Below are 22,988 nucleotides of genomic sequence, written 5' to 3' on the forward strand. Positions count from 1 at the left end.
CCTCAGGCAGCTCCCAGAACTGTTTGATCCCACTGGCAAAGCACTGTGAAAAACTTGTTGTCCCACCAAAAACTGGTGAGTTTTAGGTGTTTTCTATAGAGCTGGCCAAAACTGGCCTAACACAGCTATATCGGTATCAGTGCATCTGTTGTCTGATATGGAAAAATTGCTTTTTTAACAAAACATATTACAGTAAAAGATGCTTCAGGTAGTTCCAAAGCTCTGTCTCCATTGCTTACAGTCCTCTTAGCAGTGTCTGCAGCACACTCAGCAGAGTAGCATCACAGCTGGACAGGGTTTCTGTCAGTGTATTACTAGCCCAGTGGCCTGCCTGGCCAAAACTGACCCACAGCTGGGCCTAAGCATGTTTCATTTGACACAGGTGCTACTTTCCCACCGCCGAGGTTCCGGAGCCAGAGCAAGTTCCCGTGCCGATCCCAAGGAACCGGCGAAACGATTAAGAACGGGCCCGCGTTCCCACCGCGTTTCTGTGAACTGCTCCTTTACGTATGAGCGTGGGCAGGTCCTCGTCTGGACACGGAAGCCGAACCGCACAAACGTGGGAGAACACGCTCTCCTTTCTTGTGCTGCAAATACGCTTTACGGTCCAAACCAAACTACTGCAGCATCTGTGTGCAGCACAGAGGGAAACACAGACAGGGATGTGCCTACGTCAACACGTCTCAGCTCTTCTGTCTGTGCCTCACAATTAGCATTATAGTGGGTTCATACCACTACAATAACTGAGTCCACATTAGGTTGCTCCAGGCTCCTCAAGGGCCAGTAAAGCTGCCAGGGTTAACCGTTTTTCTGGGGGAAATGCTGAAGCTGCTAACCAGTTTGTGAAACACACAGCTGGAAAGTTAATACATTAATAAACAATGACGCAGTTATTTACTTTCTCAGTGTGTCTCTAACAATATTGGAATTGTTTACTCCCTGAAAGTAACATAAATTATTAATAAATATTCAGTGTAATTCCCAAAAGGCTCTATTTTCTGTTTACATTTGAATGTTAAAGAAAAATGAAAAATACAAATTATTGTATTTCATTCCAATGGCCAAAATTTTTTGCATAGTACAGTATATGTGTGCAGGGATGAGGTGACACAACATCCCTATTCTGAGAAGTTTGCTCAAACTTTGTTGAGCATTGTTAATGATTGCCTACTGGGTGGCATCTGCTCACTCTCACACACACACACACACACACACACACACACACACACACACACACACACACACACACACACACACACACACACAAAACAGCTAACTGGGTCAGAGGTAAAAGTAAAAAAAAAAAAAAAGGAGCTGAGAAAACCAATGACAAAACAACAACAAAATGTTCATCTATTATACTCCTCTAAAAGGGAAAGTTCAAAGGAAGTGTGCAGCGAGGTAAGTTTACAGCTCAGCGTGGGGGGATGCCATTGATGCTTACATCCTGTCACACTGTCACAAGCACATCAGGGACACATGCACACTTCTTTCTGCACAGTGACACTGTTGCTGGTGGTAGTTCGATTAAAAAAGAAAAAAGAAAAAAAAAAGGCTGTTCCCACATGAAAGTGCTCACAATAAAGTTTGTTGTTGTGGTTTTTTTTTTTTTTTTTTTGTCTTTGCATAACCAGGTCATGACCGGGCCAAGACACTTTGAGCACCACGTCTACAGCTCATATTTCCAAATCTGGGCAATTCACATTATATTAATCATATATGATCACTATTGTTACTGTATATTTCACCATAATCATCCTTTACATGCTTGTCTTTGTCCAGTTATATTTTAACTCCTAATGTGCGAGCCAGTGATGAATCACCACATAACCTAAAATAATAGCCAACATTACTGTAAATAAATGTCTGCTTTGGGACTAATGTAACAACAAACTGCATTAAACTGTTTTCATTACAGTTCACAAAAGCTTTCAGAGGCACTGCTGGAGCTACGTAGCTTTGAAATTTCACCGCCACAAAGGAAGGGATGAGTTTTATTTTCTGGTTTGTTTGGATTAACAAGAAGGAAAAATGTGACAGTTTGCAATGACTGCGAAAAACTCCAAACCGCAAAGAGAGTAAAGGTGAGGCATCGTCTCGGGTCTATGAGACCTCTACATTACAGTTCCATCTGCATGAGTGCAGTACAGAAAAAGACACAGTAACGGGGTGCATGCAGGCATGTGAAAATGCTCAGCAAACTGACTTTGACCTAAAAAAGATCACCTGCTAGCTGCACTGCTGCTTGCAACTTTTACAAAAAATAGAAACTACTATACCTTTCAGGGGGGGGGCTGACAGCCGCAGCCAAATTACTGAAATGTGGCACCAGTCATAAAAGTCTGTCTCTATTTAATGGATTCACTCAAGGCTAATTATAGTCAATGCAGGGATCGGCCGTGACAACACCTAGCTCAGTTTATAGCAGGCTGAAAGCATCTCACAAGTGTTAAAAATGCAGGGCTATACAGCATCTGGGGTAAAAGTGGTCTTCTTCAGGCACAAGGCTTCAGATACATCTATTGGATTCCACTTTCAGTTAAAAGCCATTCATTGAGCAAAGCAGTCACATGTTTGGCCAGGAGACCAAAGCACTTTGACTATTCATACATATTTTAAAAAAATAACAACAACATCAACAACAATCATGCAGCAATTTACAGTTATGCTCCATCATGTAATAGAGGGAAGTAGGTAATGTTACAGAGACAAAGTGTTCCTGCCGTCATCTGAAGAAATGCTGAACTTTAAAACGGGTAAAACTAGCCTGTACAGTGAGACAGAGACCTCAAACATCCTTCCCATTTAAGGGTGTAGTCAACAGCTAGAAACACTGAGATCATTTCAACTTCCACATCAGCTCTACTTCTCAGAGAAATGTTTGTGTAACTACAATTCCCCAAGCTGCCATACTCTCACTTCATTTGACGTGGATGGCTGTTATTTTCATGTTAGGGTCTGCTGATCATTCTGCAAGTAAGAGAAAATGCATTGTTGCTCAAAGGTGAGATGCAGGGTGTTTTGTGACAGGGCTGATATTTGCATGGTATAGCTGCTTTAATATCATGACTGCTTCTTTCAGCAGTGGGTCTAAAAACAATAGATGCAGTGCAGATCTGATAGAGAAAGAGGTGCACTGGGTGCATAGGTAAGGGTCACCAAAAATGTCACATTTTCCACAGCTGTGAAAGCTTTAAACTAACTCTTATTGGTGGTGTGGTGGTTAGCAGGGTCCTGGGTTCAATCCACTGGATTCTACATCAAACAACACCATACTCTCTCATCCTCGTAAGTCACATAATGCCTTTTTGTTAAGGTGTCCTTTGGTGGCAGATCTTGATCTGCTGACTGCAGCATTATTGGCTGCCATGCCAGTTTTAGATACCTACAAAGTCTGAATCTGGAGGTTGGAGGTGCAGCATAAAAAGAAGTTTTATCAGCACAGAGACTGAGGTGCACATCCCAACCCACTGTTTTCTGTTTGTGCCACTTCATGATTTTCACATGTACACACACACACACATATATATATATATATATTATATATATATATATATATTATATATATATATATATATATATATATATATATATATATATATATATATATATATATATATATATATATATATATATATATATAATATATATACACACACACACACACACACACACAAACACTAATGAAGAAAAACACACCATTCACCACTAGGTGCTGGACCCATAAGCTGAGTGTGGCACATCTGCTACTACGAAAACAACAGTAATATGCAAAGCAAGGGTACTAACTGTGTAAATGCTGTAATATAAAGACAGCATCTCACGTTCATTTGGAAGCAGTTGTAGAGGGTGGAAATTTCTGAAAATGGTTGAATAATAAAGGAGAGTTTTCCCTGAAAAATGTATCCCTACTTTTTACTTTTGCTTTCACCCTGTGGTTAGGCTTAGGCACAGAAATCTACAGGACAGGACGGGTCGAACACTAACCCTGCATGTTCCAGACTCTTTTATTGGGGGGGTAAAGTTTAATAAAATAAGGTAAAATAGTGCACTTCAGGAGCATGCCAAACTATATTGCATGCCAACTAAAATAAACTCTTAAGCGTCTTTAAAAAAGAAAATTGCCACAACTGGATTCCATGCCTTTGTGTGCACATGCTGGCTAAAAGCTGGCTCCTTTACAACTTCCCATTACACAGTCAGCTGTAAGTAGTAAATAATCTCTTGCAGCTGGTTGCTCGCCTTCAGAATAACTTTCATTTAATCAACGAACCAATCAGCTGCTTGATGCTTTCTTCTGGTTTCCTCATTGTAAATTCAACATTTCTGTGCCTGCCACAGCTTGGACATCTTTCAGCTCTGAAAACAACAACTGTATTTAACACGGTCTTCAGTACAACAAATCCCACCTGCCACCCCACCCCCTCCACGACACAGGATGTGATGTCATCAGTGTTTCATTATATATAAACTCAAATTTAACTGATGAACTGATGCCGAGTATGTGATCTAGCATCTGCTGCGTTTCGCCATTGGCTGCTCATGCAAATCCACAGATCAAAGTTCACTGCTTTACTGGGGAACCTGAAAGTGCTGCAGCAAACTGCAACTGGGCTCCATCATCTACCCAACCAGCCAGCCATCAAACAAACAAACAGATCTGGAGCTGCAGTGAGGATTACACTTATTGGTGTCAACTCACGCCATACGCCAAGTTTCATTTACTTTTGAGCATACTGCCATCCTGACTGACACTTCAACGCACTCCACTGAAGCACAGAAAGGAACATCTCGGCAGCAGGAGCCCGTGCAGAGTTAAGCTGGAGGCAGTGCACCTGGCTGCTTTCCCAGAGTTGTGTTTGAAAAGAGGCTGCTGGCCCTTTAAAAGCTAAGATGGTGTCCTGCAAGCTGCAGTTGCTGCCTTCCGTTTCCTTCCTGCCTTTCAGAGATCACAGAGCATTTAAAATTGAACCTGAACTAACCTACACAGAGAGAAAGCCAGTTACACAGGACACACGGAGGCTTTTGCATTAACCATGGAAATTAGAGGACTCTCAGAATGATGTTATTGCAATGCAATGAGGTCGCTGTTTAAACTCTTCCACTAATTGCAAAATAAACTGCCTGCAAGGATACACTTGTGACTGTTATAGGCGCACAAGCTATCCTCACTCACTGACATTCATATTTGTCTCATGTTGGGTTGACAATGTCAACTCTGCTTGTGTACAGGCAGATCACCCACACAGGTAGATGTTTCTTTTTCTTTTTTTTTTCCACTGACCAGGGCAAAGCCAATAACGTGCACTTACTTTCTTGTTACGGGTCTCCGTGTGCATCTCGGTTGCCGGAGCGGTGCAGCGGCGGAGGGGTGGAGCAGCAGGAGCAGGAGGGGGTCGGTCGGGGCTTTGGGTGTAGCTCTATCTGAATAAGAACTGTCAGGGAGAGAGGAGGGTTTGGGGGGGGCTAGTTTTCCACCTTTACAGTAAATTTTCGGGCTATAGGAACACGATCCCTGCCTCATCCAGTGTTTCTTTTCAATTCATATCCGCGGCGTCGAAGGCTCCCTGTGGTCCCCCCCCCCCAAAAAAAAAAAACAGCCAGTCTCTCTGTGCCTTTCCCTCTCTCTCTGTCGGCGTGTTGTTGCCGTGTATTCAAGGGCTGGGCTCTCTCTCTCTGCCTTTTCCTCCTCCGCCTCTCCCTGCTTGTGACCCCACCCTGCGTCCCCACCCCTCATCTCTCTGTCAGTCAGGAGCTGCGCAGCCCTGCAGCCCTGCAGAGGAGCGGAGCTGAGCCGCTCTGCCGGCGACCCGACACCGGCTGCAGGCGGGCAGGCGGACGGGCAGTAGAAGAGGCGCTGTAGAAGAACCTCCAGCGCACAAATGCAAAGGGAGGGAATTTAATTGCATTGTACAAGCACCGCTCTCCACATACCCCCTCTCACCCACTAATGCTATGCTGCAGCAGCTTATTGCTTAGAGATGATGATGGAGAGAAACACCCATGTCACCTTACTGACGTCACACAGCAGGCTAATTGAGGACACTTAAGCTGGGCGGGGAGGGTGGGAGGTAGGAAATATATCAAGGCTTTGCAGCATTAGGTCTGATAAATATTACGCCGTGTACAGTCATGATGGAAGGAGAGGCAGCTAGTTCCAATGAAAGCTGGAGTCATAACCACACCCTCGGTAATAGAGCGGGGTGTGGCAAGTGCGAGGGTGTTATTTTTTATTTATTTATATATTTAATTATTTTTTCTCTCTTCAGTAGAATTTTAAACGAAGGAAAATACACAGTCTGTATGTTGGGACTAATGAGGATTTGCATATAGCCAAACAATGTAAAAAAAATGCAATCTACAGTAATAACACAACAGGTATTTGTTGCTTTTGTTTCCAGCCCAAAATATTCATAATTTAAAATGTGATATTATTATTACTATTTTTTTTCTATTAATTTTCACTACTGTAAACCTGAAAACGGTGCTTATAGTTTATTTGTAGTTTGTGTCGGACTACATTTCCCATGATCCCATACCGGAACTGGTAGTTCTACCAGGAAGCATGAGGAGGTAAACAAAGCTTTCAGTCATCTTTGTATATTACTAATTTTAAACATTTGTGCCACTTTAATCAAACACATTGGGTTTCAGACCCCATTTGACGGCACCGTAAGGAAAAAAATAATAATGTAAAGCCGTTACGTACATTTTACGTGTGGCCCACGATGTTGTCATGGAGATAGCAACTAAAACATCTAGCGTTAGCTCCTCTGTTAGCCTGGCAGCCGTTCAGACTACTTTACATGTTTATGCAGCACTTATGTAGATTCATAGGTAAGCATAGTCCGTCTGCTAAACCTATGGCTGTTACCTTCGGCCTGGATAGTGTTTTAAAAAAAAGTCAGATATAATAGAAATACGTTAGCTTCGTCTCATGCACCTCAAATGCAAGTTGGGGCTTTATTTGCGCTTCCTCTGAAGGTGGGACAGTACTGGGATTTTTCACAGTAACCATTCGTGTTGTATTCATACAAATGTAGCGACTACATGAATAAAGTACTCAAAGACTGAAAAAGGCCACTAAATGTGTGAAACATAATTATTTGCACTGAAGGAGCGTGTCCGACAGAGTTTAAGTGGTTAATGTGGGCTAATTTACCTGGGGCTGAATTCACGCTGTGCAACAGTGCGGAAAAAAAATGCGTAACTGCTCTGAGGTCTGTTATCTGTCGTTTGGGTGGGTGTGTCAAGACTGCTGCCCAATGAGGAGCTACCAGGATGGACAGGATTAGGAATGAGTATGACAGAGGGACGGGGACAGCTCAGGTTGAGCGGCTTGAAGCCAAAGTTAGAGAGGCAACGTTCAGATGGTTTGAACATGTGCTGAGGAGGGATCGTGGAAATGCTGGACAAAGGATGATGAAGATGGAGCTGCCAGGCAGGAGGGAAAGAAGAAGACTGCAGAGAGGATTTATGTATGTAGTGAAATAGTGAAGGAGGACATGGGGGGGACATGATGGAAAAGGTGTGTCTTTGTGTATGTATACGTTCTTTGGGCAATGCAGATTTTCCTAAGCAGCACACTTTTGTTACAGCTGGGTCATTACATCTCAGTTTTTTACATCAGATTTTCTGCTTGACCATCTCTGATTTGCCTAAAAGTTTTATGATGCAAAGTCTGACCACATATAATGATTGCTGTGAAATTTTAGCTTCATATAACAAATACTTCTCTACATCCCCCTTTTTTTTTTTAAATGACCCATTCACCCATTTCCAGCATGTTTTTTTTTTTCTTTGCTCTTTGAAATCTGAGGCCATGTTTGATCATGATTATCTCAAAAACTATTAAGGATAAATGTCTAAAAATTTCCATGGTCTTTCTTAACATAAAAGTGAATTGGATCTGTAATTTTGGGACTGATATATCAAAACATGTATGAGAATTGGCTAGTTAAAATATGAAAAAAAAAATACAGTAGCAGTCAAAGTTTGGACACACACCCATTCATATGGGTAAGTGTGTCCAAGACCAGTACTGTAAATAAAGCAGTCCTGTAAAGTCACATATTTGAGCACGTAATATAAAAGACATTGCAAAAGACACCTAGTAACAATTTCTGAATGGTATATAGTTGTGTTTTACAAGAACAACAAGAAAACATAAAGATCTAGATTAACGCTTATCAATTCAACATTGGTTAATTGAGGATAACACAGTTATCATGTGAGTACCAACACACTCAGGAATATCATGAGAAGGCGGCAAGGTGGCAAAGTACAAGCATTTTTCCTTTATACAAAAAACTGGTACCCCCCTGTGAAGAGATTTTGGCTTTAGACACACTCACCCATGAGGGAGTGCATCCAGACCTTTGACTGTTACTGGAAGTGCAAGTTATTTGGATGTGTCACCACTTTGCCAAGGTCTGGAAGAAGAACCAAACTGTCACCCTCAGATGAGAGGAAATTGGTCAGGATGCTCAGAAACAACTCAGCGTCTCTATGAGTGAAGTCTGTTTTAAATCGCCATGGACTGAGGGGGAGCCAACCAAGAAAGGAGCTCCTGCTCCAAAATCGACACCTTCAAGCTCGACTGAAATACGCAGCTGCCCACATGGACGAGCCAAATGCCTTTGGGAGAAAAGTTTGATGGATGTCGGACGATTCAAAGGTTGAGCTGTTTGGTCACAATAACGAGGTATTTTTGGAGGAGTAAAGGTGAGGCTTTCAAAACTAAGAACACTGAACCAGCTGTCAAGCATGGTGGTGGTAGGATCATGCTCTAGGGCTGCTGCCAGTGGTACTGGCACATTGCACAAAGTGGATGGAATAATGAAGATGGAGAACTACCTCCAAATTCTTCAACTTCACCTCAAATCACCAGCTAAGTGGTTGAGACTTGGACACAACTGGGTGTTCAAAAGGATAAAAGCATGCCAAAACTGATGTTGGAATGGATAAAGCAGGCTAACATTAAGCTGCCATAATGGCCTTCATAAAGCCCCAGCTTCAACTTTATCGAAAATTTGTGGACTATGCTTAAAAGTCAAGTCTGTGCCAGGAAATCAACCAGTTTAAATGAACTCTACCAATTCTGCGAAGAAGGGTGGTCAAATATCCAGCCAGAATTATGCCAGAAGCTTGTTGTGGCTACCAATAGCATCGGGTCAAAGTGCAACTTGCTACAGGACATTTAACCAAATATTAGTGGGCATGTATGCATACTTTATAATTTGATCTTGTATGTATACTCTTGACCCTGTGTGGGTTAGAGAAAATCTCAAATAAATTCACACTTTTGCACCCAATTCTTGTTTTTTAAAAAAAAGCCATTAAAGATGTATGCTGTACCGTTCAAAGAAATCAGTAAAAGCCCCAAATTACCATGAAGTGTATGTAAACTTCTGAACAAAACTGTAGGCCACTCGTGCTTATGAGTAGTCACCTCTCAAAAGGCTTATTTTGAGCCACAAAAAAACGTGACGATAAATGATAAACTTTCAAATTCAGAGGGGAAAAGAGGAGGAAACAGTCAAACAATGGCAAGAGAAGTGGGATAATACAACAAAAAGCAGACATTTAGATGGGATACGAAAAGGGGGCTCCAACAGGAAAGAAGAGATAATCATCAGCAGTTTAAGCATCGGACACAAATTTAAACAGTTCACTTTTCATCATGTGGAAACATCCTACTGCCTATTGTAATCAGTGACATGACACAGAGAAAGCTGAGCACAGTCACATCTCATGCAGGAAGTATGAAGAGGCAATAAGAGTTATGATCAGAGGAATGCAGGGATTGAGGCAGAGGTAGGCCGGGCTTAAAATATGCTCAGTAGAAGAAGGGAAATAAATTTTTAGATTTTTGAAACAAGCTGTAGCAAATTCTGGCATCAGCAAAGATTATGGATGAGAGCTTTTAAGAACAGAAGGAAGCAATAATACAACTGCCATAAAACCCCAAATAAGAAGACGTATAAGGCAGCAGCTGTGCTTACAGTGCTTTGGGTAAAATAACAGGGTGCCTTAACCCCACAGTTTTCAGTCAAATAAACATTTTGAAGAGATTGTCCATGTTCACCAGGTGCAGCATCCCACTTGACTCCTATGAAAGTTTGTGCATTTAATAGGTGTCAAAAGGTCACTGCACAAGTATGTTTTGGTGGTTCTTCATACCGGGGCTGTTCTGCAGAGTCTGGCATCCACAGAAGAGGGATTTGTGGGAAGCAGGCAGAGATATCTGGCAAATTGTAGGACTGTAGAACAAGACTTCACTAACCAATGGGGAATGTCATGTTGGCCAAATCAGTCATACTGTATATGGGTCATGAAAGGTAAATCCAGCCTGTATTTAAGTCATTTTTGGGCTGAATGTTTCACCCAATAATTCAGTACTGCATCTTTACTACAAATCTTTTAGACTGAAATGTAATAGTTATGCACCAATAGATCAGCTAAGCATCAGTAATAGTCGATATTGGCCTTTGTCACTGAATCAGCCTATCAGGAATTAACATGACATTTAGCAGTGGCCCATGTTTATCTCCTGACCGAAATATCAGCAAGATAAAATACCAGAGAATTGAACTGACACTTTAATCCAGAACACGTAACAGTAACGAGAATGTAGGATTATTTTTATACCCTTAAAACAAATCCCACAGTCCTTCAGTGCTGCAGACACCCACTGAGCCTGGGACAAGCAGTAGATATGACAGTATGACCTCCTACGGTGTATCTACGTACATATAGCAGCGCATATTGCAAAACCCTTCTGCAAGCTTGCACAGGATTCTGTGTTTTCTGAATATTTGGAATTCCAAACAAATTCTGGCACTTAATGAAAGTGCTTGTCGATTAAAATGATAGCCACAGCAAGAAATTGTTGACTTTGCACCAGTTTAATTAAACTGTGTAATGAAAGGCTGAAAACACCAGATATTTATTGATAATAGAGTTCTTTTAAGAACAAAAAGTATCTGTGTGGGCTGTCAGCCAAATTGTCAGTTAAAAAAAGAAAATCAGCCTTTTTTCCAGTTTCTGATGTTCCTATAAAATACAGCCCTGTTTAGTGAATTCAAACATCAGCAATAGCTTGGTGTGCCGGGTCAATTTTCTTAGGAAAAACACCAATCTCTATTCTTTGTTTGCTTATTTTCATTGAATATTGTGAGGTTTTCTGCTGTTAGTAGTTGTAAGCAGGTGATCGGTTGACTGCTCGGGATTCAGGTCACCATGATGGTCATTTTTCAGCATGTTTAGACTTTTTATTTGGGAGCATCAAGAAGCTAAAATAAAATACAGATGTGCACAGTTATTACTGCTGTTCATATCAGATATAGTTTAGTGATTTCAGACACTTTTTCCAGAAAGCTGCACTAGTTACCACCTCCTACTGGATTCAGTGTTAAAAACAGCATAGTTGTGGCCCTTTAAGCCAGTTTTGAAGGTGTCTATCTTTTTCTTACTGTTATATCAGCATCTGGCGCGTCTGAACTGTTGTGTGTCTGTGTTAAATTTGTCAGAGTGAGCCGGCAGCCCTGTGAGGAAGGCCCGCTGCTGGAGGAGCAGGAGACGGAGGGCCAGCGGCAGCTGCACAGCCTTTTGCTGCAGCAGCTCCACACCGACGTCGACATCGAACGGTCAGAACCCGTCCGCCTGCATCCGCACAGGACGAAACATTATACATGATGTCTGCATAACGTTGAAGCAGAATGCAATATTCAGAGTCCAGCACAGTGAAATATCACGTCATGTACACGAGCTGTGGTGTTTGTGCTTAATGTCATGTAGATTTTCTTCCAGTGCTGCAGACATTCAGTGGACTTAGGACAAGTACTAAATATACTAGATACCACATGTACCACACTGAGGGAGCGTCTACGTATACTGTATAGCACTGTATTATCTGCATCCGCTCACTAAAAATAAAAGGTAATAATAATAATAACTTTATTTGTATAGCACTTTTTAAAACACACAATTATAAAATGCTTCAGTGTTTAAATAAACACACATTAAAGATAAGTCTACATATTCAGACATGCAGGCACACAGTCAAACACATGGTCATACATTGATTCCTGTATATACACTCCCATACACATATTAGAAGAACAAGAGCCAGAAATAATGGGCGAAAGATTAAGGAAATGCTAGTCTATAGGATTCAGCAGTCATTTAAAACAAACCACAGATTCAGATGGGCTGAGGAAGGAGCTCCAACCTCAAATGCGTGGTCACCTCTATATTAAAAATAAGAGCTTGAAACAGTTAAAGGACCCTGAGCCGATGATTCGAGAGGCCAACTGCTGGAAAAAGGTCTCAGTAGCTCCGCAACATCTGCAGGAGCCTGGCTATGTAGGGCTTTTTTAAATGAATTATGAATTTCACTGGAAACCAGTGAAGGGAAGCAGGAATCAGGGTCGTGTGGGCACGCCGGCTAGTTCTTGTTAGCAGCCTGGGTGCTGTGTTCTGGACCATTTGAAGACAGGCTATGGAGGACCGAGAGATGCACGTGACAAGTGAGTTACAATAATCAGGATGGGAGGAAATTTAAGTGTTTATGAAAAGTTCGACATTATTGGCTATCAATAAAGGTTTGAGTTTTGCAAAACAAGACTGGATGAGCTTTGAGATGTGACATTCAAGATTAAAGCTTTGGTCAAAAATAACACCAAGAGTCTCTGTAGTTGATTTGATATTGCTGGCGAGGGGGCCGATCTAATGACTGTCCTCCTATGAGACATTGTCAGGGTCAAACACAAGAACCTCAGCTTTGAGGTGGAGGAAATTTGAAGCATTCAGCAGACTGTTTGGCTTAAAAGAAAAACACAGCTGAGTATCATCTGCATAGCAATAGTAGGAAATGCTTTTGAAACTGTTTAGTAGATGGCCCAAGTTCAACATATATAAAGAAAAGAGAATTGGACCAAGGATTGAGCCCTGAGGGACCTCCGATATAAGGTTTGCTGATGTCTACAACAGTGGAGAGGGTTTTTAAACAGAGGGATAACAGTGACTGTTCAAAAGTAATCTAGTATGCACCCAGATGATAGAGAGTGATTGATAATAGAGAGAAGCTGGGGAGATGACAGTTTATTGACTACAACAGCTTATTGACCTTACCCAAACTTAAAAATACTTTTTAAGCAGTTTAGCTTAATATAAACTGAGGAATTGCAATTTAGAGAGAGGGTGGGGAGTGCAGTTATTCGGGAGGGGCTCAGATTAGAGCCGCTGCTCCTCTACATCGAAAGGAGTCAGATGAGGTGGTTCAGGCTGACTAGTATGCCTTGTGGTCGCCTTTTGGAGCAGGTGTTCCGGGCATGTCCCACCAGGAAGAGACCCCGAGGGCAGACACACTGAAGAGATAATATCTTTCAGCTGGCCTGGGAACGCCTTGCTGTCCCCCCAAATGAGCTGGGGAGAAAGAGGTCTGGGCTTTTCTACTTAGGCTGTTGCAACCCGGCCCTGGATAAGCGGAAGAGGATGGATGGATGGATGGATGGATGGATGGATGGATGGATGGATGGATGGATGGATGGATGGAATCGCAAACATTTATGTCAATATTTACAGTAAATTCATGAATTGTCTTTTAATTAATGGATTTTAATTAATTTACCTTTGTCTATATATTGGTCATAGTGTAGTTATATATATATATATATAAGTTTTGCTACAGACAACAATGTAACAATGTACAATTTAACAGTGTAACCTTTCCATTATATAGCATGCAGTGAATAAGATCTTTTTGCAGGCCCATTTGATTTATGCATATTTAGTTTGGGGTTTAGCCAGCCTGTGGTTTACCTCTTGCTGGATGAAATTCATGTCACACAGTTAAAATATATAAACACTGAACAATGAGACCTGTCTTTGAGTTCTTGTGTTACTCAGTGGGAGGACAGCTTCATTTGCACTGAGCGCTCTGTGCTTTATAGAAGAAAAACCCCACACTTTTCTTACTGTGAGGTGCTTCAAATAAAAATGTCAGTCAGACGCTGTGTCATGTTATCCTCACTGTCCCACAGAGCGGCACAACCCTCAGGGCTACAGAAACACACACAGTCGTTTCTCTTTGTAAAACATCTGAAGCTGCCATGTGACCTTTAAACCAGTCTTAGATATGGCTACAGCTGCTTCTGCAGAGCTTAAAAACCCCCTCCGTTTTGATCTCGTTCTGAAATCATTTTTATCTAACAGATGTGTAGCCAAGAGGCAGTGCTTCGCCCCAGCGGCGCTCTATCGGCCGTTTGGGGAGCAGGCAGCGGGAGTGAAGAGCCTCTCCCAGTTCCAGGCCCTGCAGGACGGGGAGAAGGAGCTGGCCAGCCTGCGGGAGCTGGGCCTCACTGATGCCGAGATCCAGCTGTGGCAGAGGAGAGATGCACCGGAGACAGCAGAGAAGGTGAAACATCCCGGGGGACAGAGGGGGGGCCCGAACAGGACAGGCTGGGCTTGACTGGTGGTGGGGAGTGTTTGACAAATACCTGTGATTATACAGCTGTGCCAAAGTCTTGCTGGAACAAGGGTGTCAAACAAGAAATTTTTTTATCCTTGTAAATTTGAGTGTATTTTTTTTTTCTTAGTCAAACAACCTCACAGTACAGTCGCTTCAACACGATCATGTAAGTTTTCCTTGTAAATGTATAACTCAGATATTTTTCTCATTAATTCGTCTTTTTTTTTTTCAAGTAAATTTATTTTAGTCACATAGAATACACAATTTATGATTTTCAAAAAAAAAATTGAGGGTATTATCTTTAGAGAAAAACATTTAAACAATTTTAAATACATGGTAATACATGGTGCTATGCCTTTCTGCCCATGCAGTCCCATGGTGTGTGCGCAGCTCCGGGGGCAAGGCAGCAGCGCCTGCAGGCAATTAAGGACAAAATTGCCGCCCGGGTGGAGCTTCTGTCCCGGCCACAGCGGTTCGCGTCCAGCCGCCCACTGTCACGCCGGGAGATGGAGATCGAGCAAGCGCTGTTTCAGGGCAACGACCGCCGGGGTTTTCTCACAGCGCTCTATCATCGAGGTACAGAGTGCTTGGTGAAACAGAAGTAACAAGTGAGAAAGGTCGAAACTCATAATTACACTTCAGATTCTTAATCAAGAGCTTTACAGCAGTCAAGAGTCGGCAGGATAGGGACTGAATGTTTTTGACCTTCCAGGCTTTAAATTATACCTTTCACACAGTTTTAGAAATCACACGTTGTGGTTTGTATTGTGGAACTGATATTAAGGAAGTAGCCAGTGTTGACCTCTCTTCTGAGTGGCAACAGCTGCTTTCACTTTTAAATTATATTTTAAATTATTTTATAATGTCTTAAACACAGATTTCTCTGTATTTTGAGCTATAAACATATACTTTTACAATGATGAGGTCAGCGTATGTACAACTAATCACTGTGGGCCAAAATTCAGACTTCAGACTGCTCTAAACACTCCATCTCTTGGTTCTGTACACTGTCAGAGAAAGTGGATATCCTGAATCTGACCATCTGAAGCACACAACTCTGGCTGTGAGCACAAAAGCCAATCAGTGAGAAAGTTGTCCTAAAATGAGCGCGGCTTTAACCCATTAAACCACATGTTGGCTGTGAAGTGCGATTTCTCAGCTTTCAGAAACCATTTGAACCATTTGAATAGGACAAAAGCCCATCGCATAATTACAGAAATGCAAAGTGCGCTTGCACAAATGTGTCGCAGACGATACACGACGGTGTCAAAGGGGGAGGAGCTAAAGCAGCTTGTTGGAGAGCGAGGATGAACTGAGGGGCTACACCAAGGCTCAGTATGTGATAAATAGGGATTATTTTGATCCAAAAGTCATGCAAAGCCTCTCTAGTTAGAGTGAGATAAAAAAGAAGAAGAAAAAATATGGAACTGTAAATGACTATAACTTTAAGAAAAGAAGAAACCAGCCGCATGAGCTTAAAGGGGTTATTAGCAGGCAGACGAATGAAGGAAGTGAACTAAGACAGAATCCTAAATGAAACCTACAGCTGGTTGAAGTAACAATTAAAAGTAATCACTAACTTACGAGCCGGTGTGCTTCAGGGTTTAGCAGAGAAAAGTAAATCTATATTCATTTCAAAATGTCAAAAAATCTGCAGTAATCTAAAATTATGGCATGTGAAAAAGTGTAACTATGTCATTTCCATCACAGGTGAAGAAAATGAGGAGAGCCAGCAGGGGGTGCCGTCCTCTGACCCACTGGACTCACTCTATAGAGATGTTCTCAGCCAGGAGGGGAAACAAGCTTCGCTGCACAAATCTGAGGGAGAATCAGCAGGAACGCTGCACACAGCCGAATCTGACCAATCACAGAACTCACAGACAGACAGAAATCAATCAAGAGGCGCTTCCGACCATCAGTCAGACCTGCAGGGTAGAAGCAGTTGCTTGTTCGTCCAGTCACAGCCAGGTTCAGACACCTCGGATCAGCAGCACGTTCAGAACAGACCAGAGCAACTGCGAGTGGCTCCTCAGAGACAGATTAATATAAGCCAGCCAATCAGCAGCCTGTGCGGCGCGGCAAAGGCAAGGCCGAGCGGACCGTTGACCGTGACGGGGCAGATTGAGACAATTACAGACGAAGAAATCTTGAAGAATCGAGAATCGGAGGAAGGGATCCGGAGCATCCCAAGGTTCCGAAACTACCAGCCGGGGAAACCCTCCAAGGTCTCGGCACCCCCCATATCTTTATGATGACACCTAAGGATTAGTGCCTTTGCTTTAGGGCAGCCATGGCATAAAAATATTATTGCTGGGTTTTCTGCTCTTAGCACTTCCCAAACTGTTGTTTTTATCCGGCATAGCTGTCGTTTAAGGCATTACATCATCTGAACGTGTGCACATCCGTCTCAGTGTGTGGTGTATAGGGATAACATTAAAGACACAGTGAAGCTGTATGTTTGCTGCACAGTAATGCTGCACAGTAACGCTGCTGAAATGCACACTAAAATGGAACAAATCATCTCACAGCAATTCACAGCCTTGAAGATCTGCAGGTTGAGAAGCACTCACTTGTAAATTGGGCTTGATGATAATTGTTGTATACTGTAATTATAGTTTCCTGCAGCGCGTCTACGCTGCAGCTCTAAACAGAGGGCGACATCCTGGCATCATCAGGCGCACTTTGAACACAACACAGTGCGACAGTCTAGAGAGAGGAGTTAATGCATGACCAGCTTCACTGAGCATCTTCAGAAACTGTTTGTGTCTGTGCTTCCTCTCTCTGTAGGTTCTGTGTGTGAAGAACTTGAGCGCACAGGCGTCAGTGGCCCAGCTGGTGGCGCTCTTCTCCAGATTTGAGACGAAGGACGGGCCCCCGGTACTTTACCGGCTGCTGACCGGAAGGATGAAGGGTCAGGCTTTCATCACTCTGCCAGGTGAGAAACAGTTTTTATACGTACGAGGTGAGAGCGGTGCAGTCAGGTGTAGGCAGAGCATCTGTGTGCAAAATTAGCTGCAATTCAACCAGGGGTGCAGCAGGGGGAGTTCAGGAGCTCATTCTCGATGAATAGGAGTGAAGGGAGCTAAACTGCTAAAACAGTTATTTACACCAGCTTCTGTACAAAAAAACCTACATTTTCTCTCCTTTCGTTGTTCTTACAGTGAAGCCGACTGTGCCCCCAAAATGCTAGCATTCTGCTGAAGCACGCTGATTGGTCCCTTATGTTTTTATGACAGGATGCACCAAACCTCCAAAGCTCAGAAATGAAACCAAAAAACTGCAGTTTCTCTGCTTCTTCATTTGAGGCTGCTACTGAAAAGGAGTCAAACTTCATAGAGTAACACAGTAAACTGCATTAAAAAGCATGTTTACAGCCTGGGGATTTTTTTTTTCATCCACCTGGATAGTAGAATTAGGGGCATAGCCACTTTAACTGCGAGGCTGCTAGAGCCTGTTAGCATTTCCTGGTCCTCACCTCTGCTTATTGTAGAAACCTCTTTTATACTCAGAATGGCACCTGGCACAAAAAGTAACTAGGAGTGTAGTTAAACCACAACAGAAAAACAAAAAAAAAAGCAGCTGGTTGTGGTGGGTGTAGGTGATTGGTATCAGGAGGCTCCTGCTACTAATTCTTCTGCTGCTGCTGATGCCTTCATGCCTGAAATCAAACTAGAGGATGCTGTGAAAGCAGCTCGTAGTGCTGTGGCACTAAAGTTAACAGGCTTTTGCCATCAAAACCCATACAACATTGGAACTGCAGGTACCTTCTTTCCCAAACATGGGATAAATTAATGAAAACTGCTAGAAGAAAAACACTTACCCTGCAAAACTGTAATTTTTGTTCTGCAGCTCCACAGGGCCCCATTCACTCTAGACCCTCCCCCTATTAAACCGGAAATCCAGAGAGTGGGAGTTCTTATTTTTTATTTTTATTTTTTTGTACTATCCTTGGGGTGTTACTTGTTGTGCTTGTTTTTCTTTGGCAGATGCTGAAACTGCCCAGAATGCCTTGCAGTTGGTCCACAGATACCGGTTGCTCGGGAAACCTTTGGTGGTCGAGTTTGGCCGTGAACGACAGGAAGAGGAGAAACAGAAGGAGAAGGAAGAGTGGGAGGAGGAGAAATAAAAAACACAAGAAAAATGGTTTATTTGTGAAAATAAGACATTTGCAGACTGAAATGAACGTCACAGTGTATTTTTTTTTTTTTTTGTGCATATAAAGTTGCCTTCATTGCCATATTAATGTCTGCTCTGCCTGTGTGTTGAGGTTTCTGCAGGACAGCCAAAGGAAATCTGTTTCTTTTGATAATCAAACTTTTGTCAGCGGGTATTTAAATAAAGCAGAATCCTAAATAAGTCAAGCACAAGAGTCCAGTAACACAAATCCATTATTAAAGTGCTCAGATTTACATGTTCAGACACAATCCACAGTTTTCAGCTGATACACGATTACAATGAGGGCTTGTCTGAAGGGTTTGTTGGCGGTTTAGGTGCAAATTCACTGTTATTCTATTTTTGGACGCTAGATGGAGCCATTCAGCCATTAAAGTTAAGGTGGGGAGGAAGTAACAGGTTATTACAGTTAACCCAAAGGAGAAACTCAAAACTGAAATTAAGAACGGAAAAAACAAACGTTTTTCTCAACTTAGATAAAAATAAAAACTAGACTTTAGAAAAAAGTTTTACAAAACTAACTAAAAAGAAAAGAACATGCAGGAAACTCCAGTTTTAAAAGCAAAACATAATGTTGTCATTTTTTATATCCTCACTCTGATCTTGTTAATGTGCAGCAGCTCCATCTTCACTGTGACTGTTAAGCAAAAAAAAGCTTGCAGTCACTCGAATATTGCGAAAAGTTTCACTTTTTAAGACCAAATTATTGTATGTTCTAATAGTTTTATTATAGGCTGGGAATTTATTACTGCAGAAAATTAAATTTATGACCCTCGAGCTTAATTATGTTTTAATTTCATATAAATAAAAATATAAACAGCAGGAAGGAATAGCAGGTTATGTGGCAAGTGACCTGATATTAAAATGAGCAGAGCGCAGTTGTTATGCAGACAATTTATGTCAATATACAAATCAAAGATTGCTTTTTGGCAGCTAATTCAACCTGATCGATCCTTTCTTCCTTTTTAGTAAACTGATACCTGTGCCAACACATACACATACAACACACACGAATATGTTCTTTTTTATGCTGAATTGGTCCTTCAGTTGGTATTTTGAATGTTTATTTGGTTATTGTAGGATGCTGTTGCCTAATTCCTTTGTTCTCGGGTCATAAAATCTCTGCATGAGATTCAATGAGCCACCGCAGCACTTAATTACTTTCTCAAAGTAAGTTAGTCCAGGTCGATGCTGATCCATAGCAGGTTGGTTGGTTTAAAAATTTTACCCTTTCCTCTGTGGACATGTGTGTAATCTACAGTATTGTGTTGACTGTTCTTAGAATGGATTATTATTGAACCTTTTTTTACTGCAGGTACTGATAACAGTGACAGAGACCGTCCTCATTCATGAGGTGGTTACATTCCCATAAAGAAACTGGAAATGTTCACGTGGCTCTGCAACAAAGAGGTGCTCAGGAGCATTTTATGTGTGTTTGTATTTCTCACAGCCTCAGCGTGCGTGCACACTGTCTACTTATCAACAGTGCTCTGGGTCAGGGGGTTGCGGTCTGCAGGATTTTAGGAATGTCCTCTGGCACCCCCACTGCCCCACATCCCCCAAAGATGGGCTTGTCTATTGAGAGCAGAGCTAAGAGGCTCTCCTTTGCATTGCATTTTTATACTGTATATGCACCTGGACCAATCTGTAATTCACATTCAGTTTCACAATGATGTGTCGTCACTGCACTGTAAAGTGCTTAGACTTGTAATAATGTATATAGGCTTTTTAATAATTCATTTGTACACCATGTTTTTATACAAAAAACTGCAATAATGTATATAGCTTTAAGAATCCTTCAGCAGCTTCAGACAATAAAATTGGCTTTGACTAAAGGGACAGAAAGACTAATTTAAGGCAACTTTTTTGCACCTCAAATCTCAAAACACTTATCGCAGTTTTGTGGGTGTAAACTGACCCAGTAAGCAGCCTCGCAGTGCAGCTGTTGGTCGAGCTCAAACTGCTTATTGATCGGACTAAAGTGAGGGCTTTGTTTGTTCAGGTCTGTTTGTGTCAGATTTCTGTTTGCCCTCGGTTCAGGGTTGTAATCTTTTTCTCGTTCGAAAATGTAAAAACAGCGGGCGAAACTCAAACAACACCAGCAGTCTTTAAACATTAACAGCTGCTATTTAAAAGTGTCAGATATTTAGCTGTATATCTAATGGGTATGTGAGACCCCTTTTTCAGGTTTAGAGATGAAACCAGACGTCATGAGTGAGGGGTGGATCTGAGAATCAGAAGGATGCTGTGCACTCATTTGGTAATGCCATCTAAGTCACAGTAGCACCGCCCCAAAGCACCCTTGCCCTTTTGGATTCCACTGTATTCTATGAGTTTGATTTAGGGGGAACTGTGAGCCATTTTCCTGTAGACTTCTATACAATCTTATTTTTGCAATCAGGAATCACCACCTGCTGGTCTTTACAAAGAATGCAGGTTTAAGACTTCCACACTGACTTCACTTTTCAGGTCTGGAAGCTACACTATATTGCCAAAAGTATTCGCACGTCTGCCTCCACATGTATATGAGCTTGAGTGACATCCCATTCTTAATCCATACGGTTTAACATGATGCCAGCCCACCGTTTGTGGCTATAACAGCTTCAACTCTTCTGGGAAGGCTTTCCACAAGGTTTAGGAGTGTTTATGGGAATTTTGGGCCATTCTTCCTGAAGCACATTTGTGAGGTCTCCGCTCTAATTCATCCCAAAGGTGTTCTATCGGGTTGAGGTCAGGACTCTGTGCAGGCCAGTCAAGTTCTTCCACACCAAACTCACTCATCTACAAGGGTGGGCTGAAAAGTTCATAGGCTGACAAAGAAGGAGTTACCATACAGTAATTACATTTGACATGCCTTAAATTCAACCTTTACTGGTGCTAATGGTATGTTTTCTTTCCAGATAAACCCACATTGCATTGAGAACTTGGAAAAGTAGTACTAGAGACATTGGATTTGAAAATGGATCAAATTTGGCACCATGGCATTATCAAATATCTGCAGAAAAAGGGGTTAGCCGCCAAGGACATTCATGCTGACATGGTTGCTACATTAGGGGATGATGCTCCAGCTTTATGAACAAAAGTGGGCAGCTGAATTCAAGAGGGGTACAGAGAGCCTTAAAGATGACCCAAGGTTGGAACGTCCTGCCACCACCCAAGAAAACTGTGATGGTGATGGATGACGGACATTTAACTGTTAATCACTGTTAATCAGATAGCTAATGCTGTAGGCATCTCCTGTGAATGAGTTGAGAACATTTTGCGTACATTCGCGGGTGAACTTGGCACTTTTTGAAGCAAATCCAGGCAGTTTTATTGAATGTTTCCCCACCCAAGATGAATGTTGGGTTTACGAGAGACCAAACAGCAGTCCATGCAGTGGAAACACCTGTCTTCTCCCCCACCACAGAAGGCCAAGGTCTGACTATTTTCTGTTCACCAACCTTTTTTGAGGGTCAGGATGAGAGCTTCTATACCACAGGAAACCAAGCGCTGCAACAACAATGGCAGGAGTGTGTGGACCGCAGGGGAGACTATGTCGAAAAATGAAACACATTTGGTCAAGTTCGACCATTGCATCGTGGTCAGCCTATGAACTTTTCAGCCCACCCTCATATGTCTTTATGGACCTGCTTTGTGCATTGATATGCAGTCATGTTGGAACAGGAAGAAGCCATCCCCAAACTGTTCCCACAAAGGTGGGAGCATGAAATTGTCCAAAATGCTTTGGTATGCTGAAGCATTGAGTTATTTTCACTGGAACTGAAAAACAGCCTCACACCATAATCCCCACCATGACCACCACCACCAAACTTTACACTTGGCACAATGCAGTCAGACAAGTACTGATCTCCTGGCAACCACCAAACCCAGACTTGTCCATCGGTTTGCCAGACGGAGAAACGTGATTCATCACTCTTCATCACGCCATTGCTCTAGAGTCCAGTGGCGCCATGCTTCACCACTGCATCTGATGCTTTGCATCACACTTGGCAATGTAAGGATTGGATTGGCTGGAGTTCACTGAGCTCCTGAGAGCGACCCATTCATTCACATATGTTTGTAGAAGCAGTCTGCATGCCTAGGTGCTTAAATTTATACACCTGTGGCCATGGAAGTGATTAGAATGAAGTCAAAGTTCTGGGTGGGTCAATGAATACTTTGGCAATATAGTGTACATTATACAGTCTGATTGCATCAGGTGAGCAGGGTTTATATGTTAATGCCATGGTTTTCCCTTTTCAAATTTAACACACTGTGTGTATATTAATATGAATAATATTGGCAAATAGATATGCTGGAAAACTGTATCAAAAAAATCTGTCAAGCTCTACTGGAAATA

The 22,988-nt window shown here is 42.2% G+C and overlaps 2 protein-coding genes across 6 annotated transcripts in view; one reads left to right on the forward strand and one right to left on the reverse strand.

The window, feature by feature from the left end:
- klf8 (Kruppel like factor 8) overlaps positions 1-5,605 on the reverse strand; it is a 79,920-nt gene extending 74,315 nt beyond the window's left edge. Inside the window, exon 1 of the mRNA XM_030745749.1 lies at positions 5,313-5,605. Coding sequence (XP_030601609.1) covers positions 5,313-5,339 — 27 coding nt within the window. The 5' untranslated portion in view covers positions 5,340-5,605. The remainder of the gene's footprint in view (positions 1-5,312) is intronic.
- rbm41 (RNA binding motif protein 41) lies at positions 5,063-20,465 on the forward strand. Of its 5 annotated transcripts, XM_030745746.1 has the most exons (9): positions 6,630-6,837; positions 7,296-7,478; positions 11,532-11,648; positions 14,218-14,419; positions 14,601-14,639; positions 14,845-15,049; positions 16,184-16,698; positions 17,261-17,408; positions 18,460-20,465. In XM_030745746.1, the coding sequence occupies exons 2-9, from the start codon at positions 7,420-7,422 to the stop codon at positions 18,597-18,599; spliced, it is 1,425 nt and encodes a 474-aa protein (XP_030601606.1). In that variant the 5' UTR covers positions 6,630-6,837; positions 7,296-7,419; the 3' UTR covers positions 18,600-20,465. The 5 variants fall into 5 exon arrangements, with proteins under 5 accessions (XP_030601608.1, XP_030601607.1, XP_030601606.1 ...); XM_030745748.1 differs by lacking the exons at positions 6,630-6,837; positions 7,296-7,478 and adding an exon at positions 5,063-5,083; XM_030745747.1 differs by lacking the exons at positions 6,630-6,837; positions 7,296-7,478 and adding an exon at positions 6,545-6,573.
- Positions 20,466-22,988: the final 2,523 nt, after the last annotated feature.

Source organism: Archocentrus centrarchus, chromosome 14 (genome assembly GCF_007364275.1).
Source record: "Archocentrus centrarchus isolate MPI-CPG fArcCen1 chromosome 14, fArcCen1, whole genome shotgun sequence".
Classification (NCBI taxonomy): Eukaryota; Metazoa; Chordata; class Actinopteri; order Cichliformes; family Cichlidae; genus Archocentrus; species Archocentrus centrarchus.

What these genes read in the sequence shown, in the direction of transcription:
- rbm41 (XM_030745744.1), top strand. Translation starts at nt 7,282, where the DNA reads ATGGACAGGATTAGGAATGAGTATGACAGAGGGACGGGGACAGCTCAG. An exon ending in AGCCGGGGAAACCCTCCAAG is followed by an intron (nt 16,699 to 17,260) that starts GTCTCGGCACCC and finishes CTCTCTCTGTAG; the next exon opens with GTTCTGTGTGTGAAGAACTT. An exon ending in GGCTTTCATCACTCTGCCAG is followed by an intron (nt 17,409 to 18,459) that starts GTGAGAAACAGT and finishes TTTCTTTGGCAG; the next exon opens with ATGCTGAAACTGCCCAGAAT.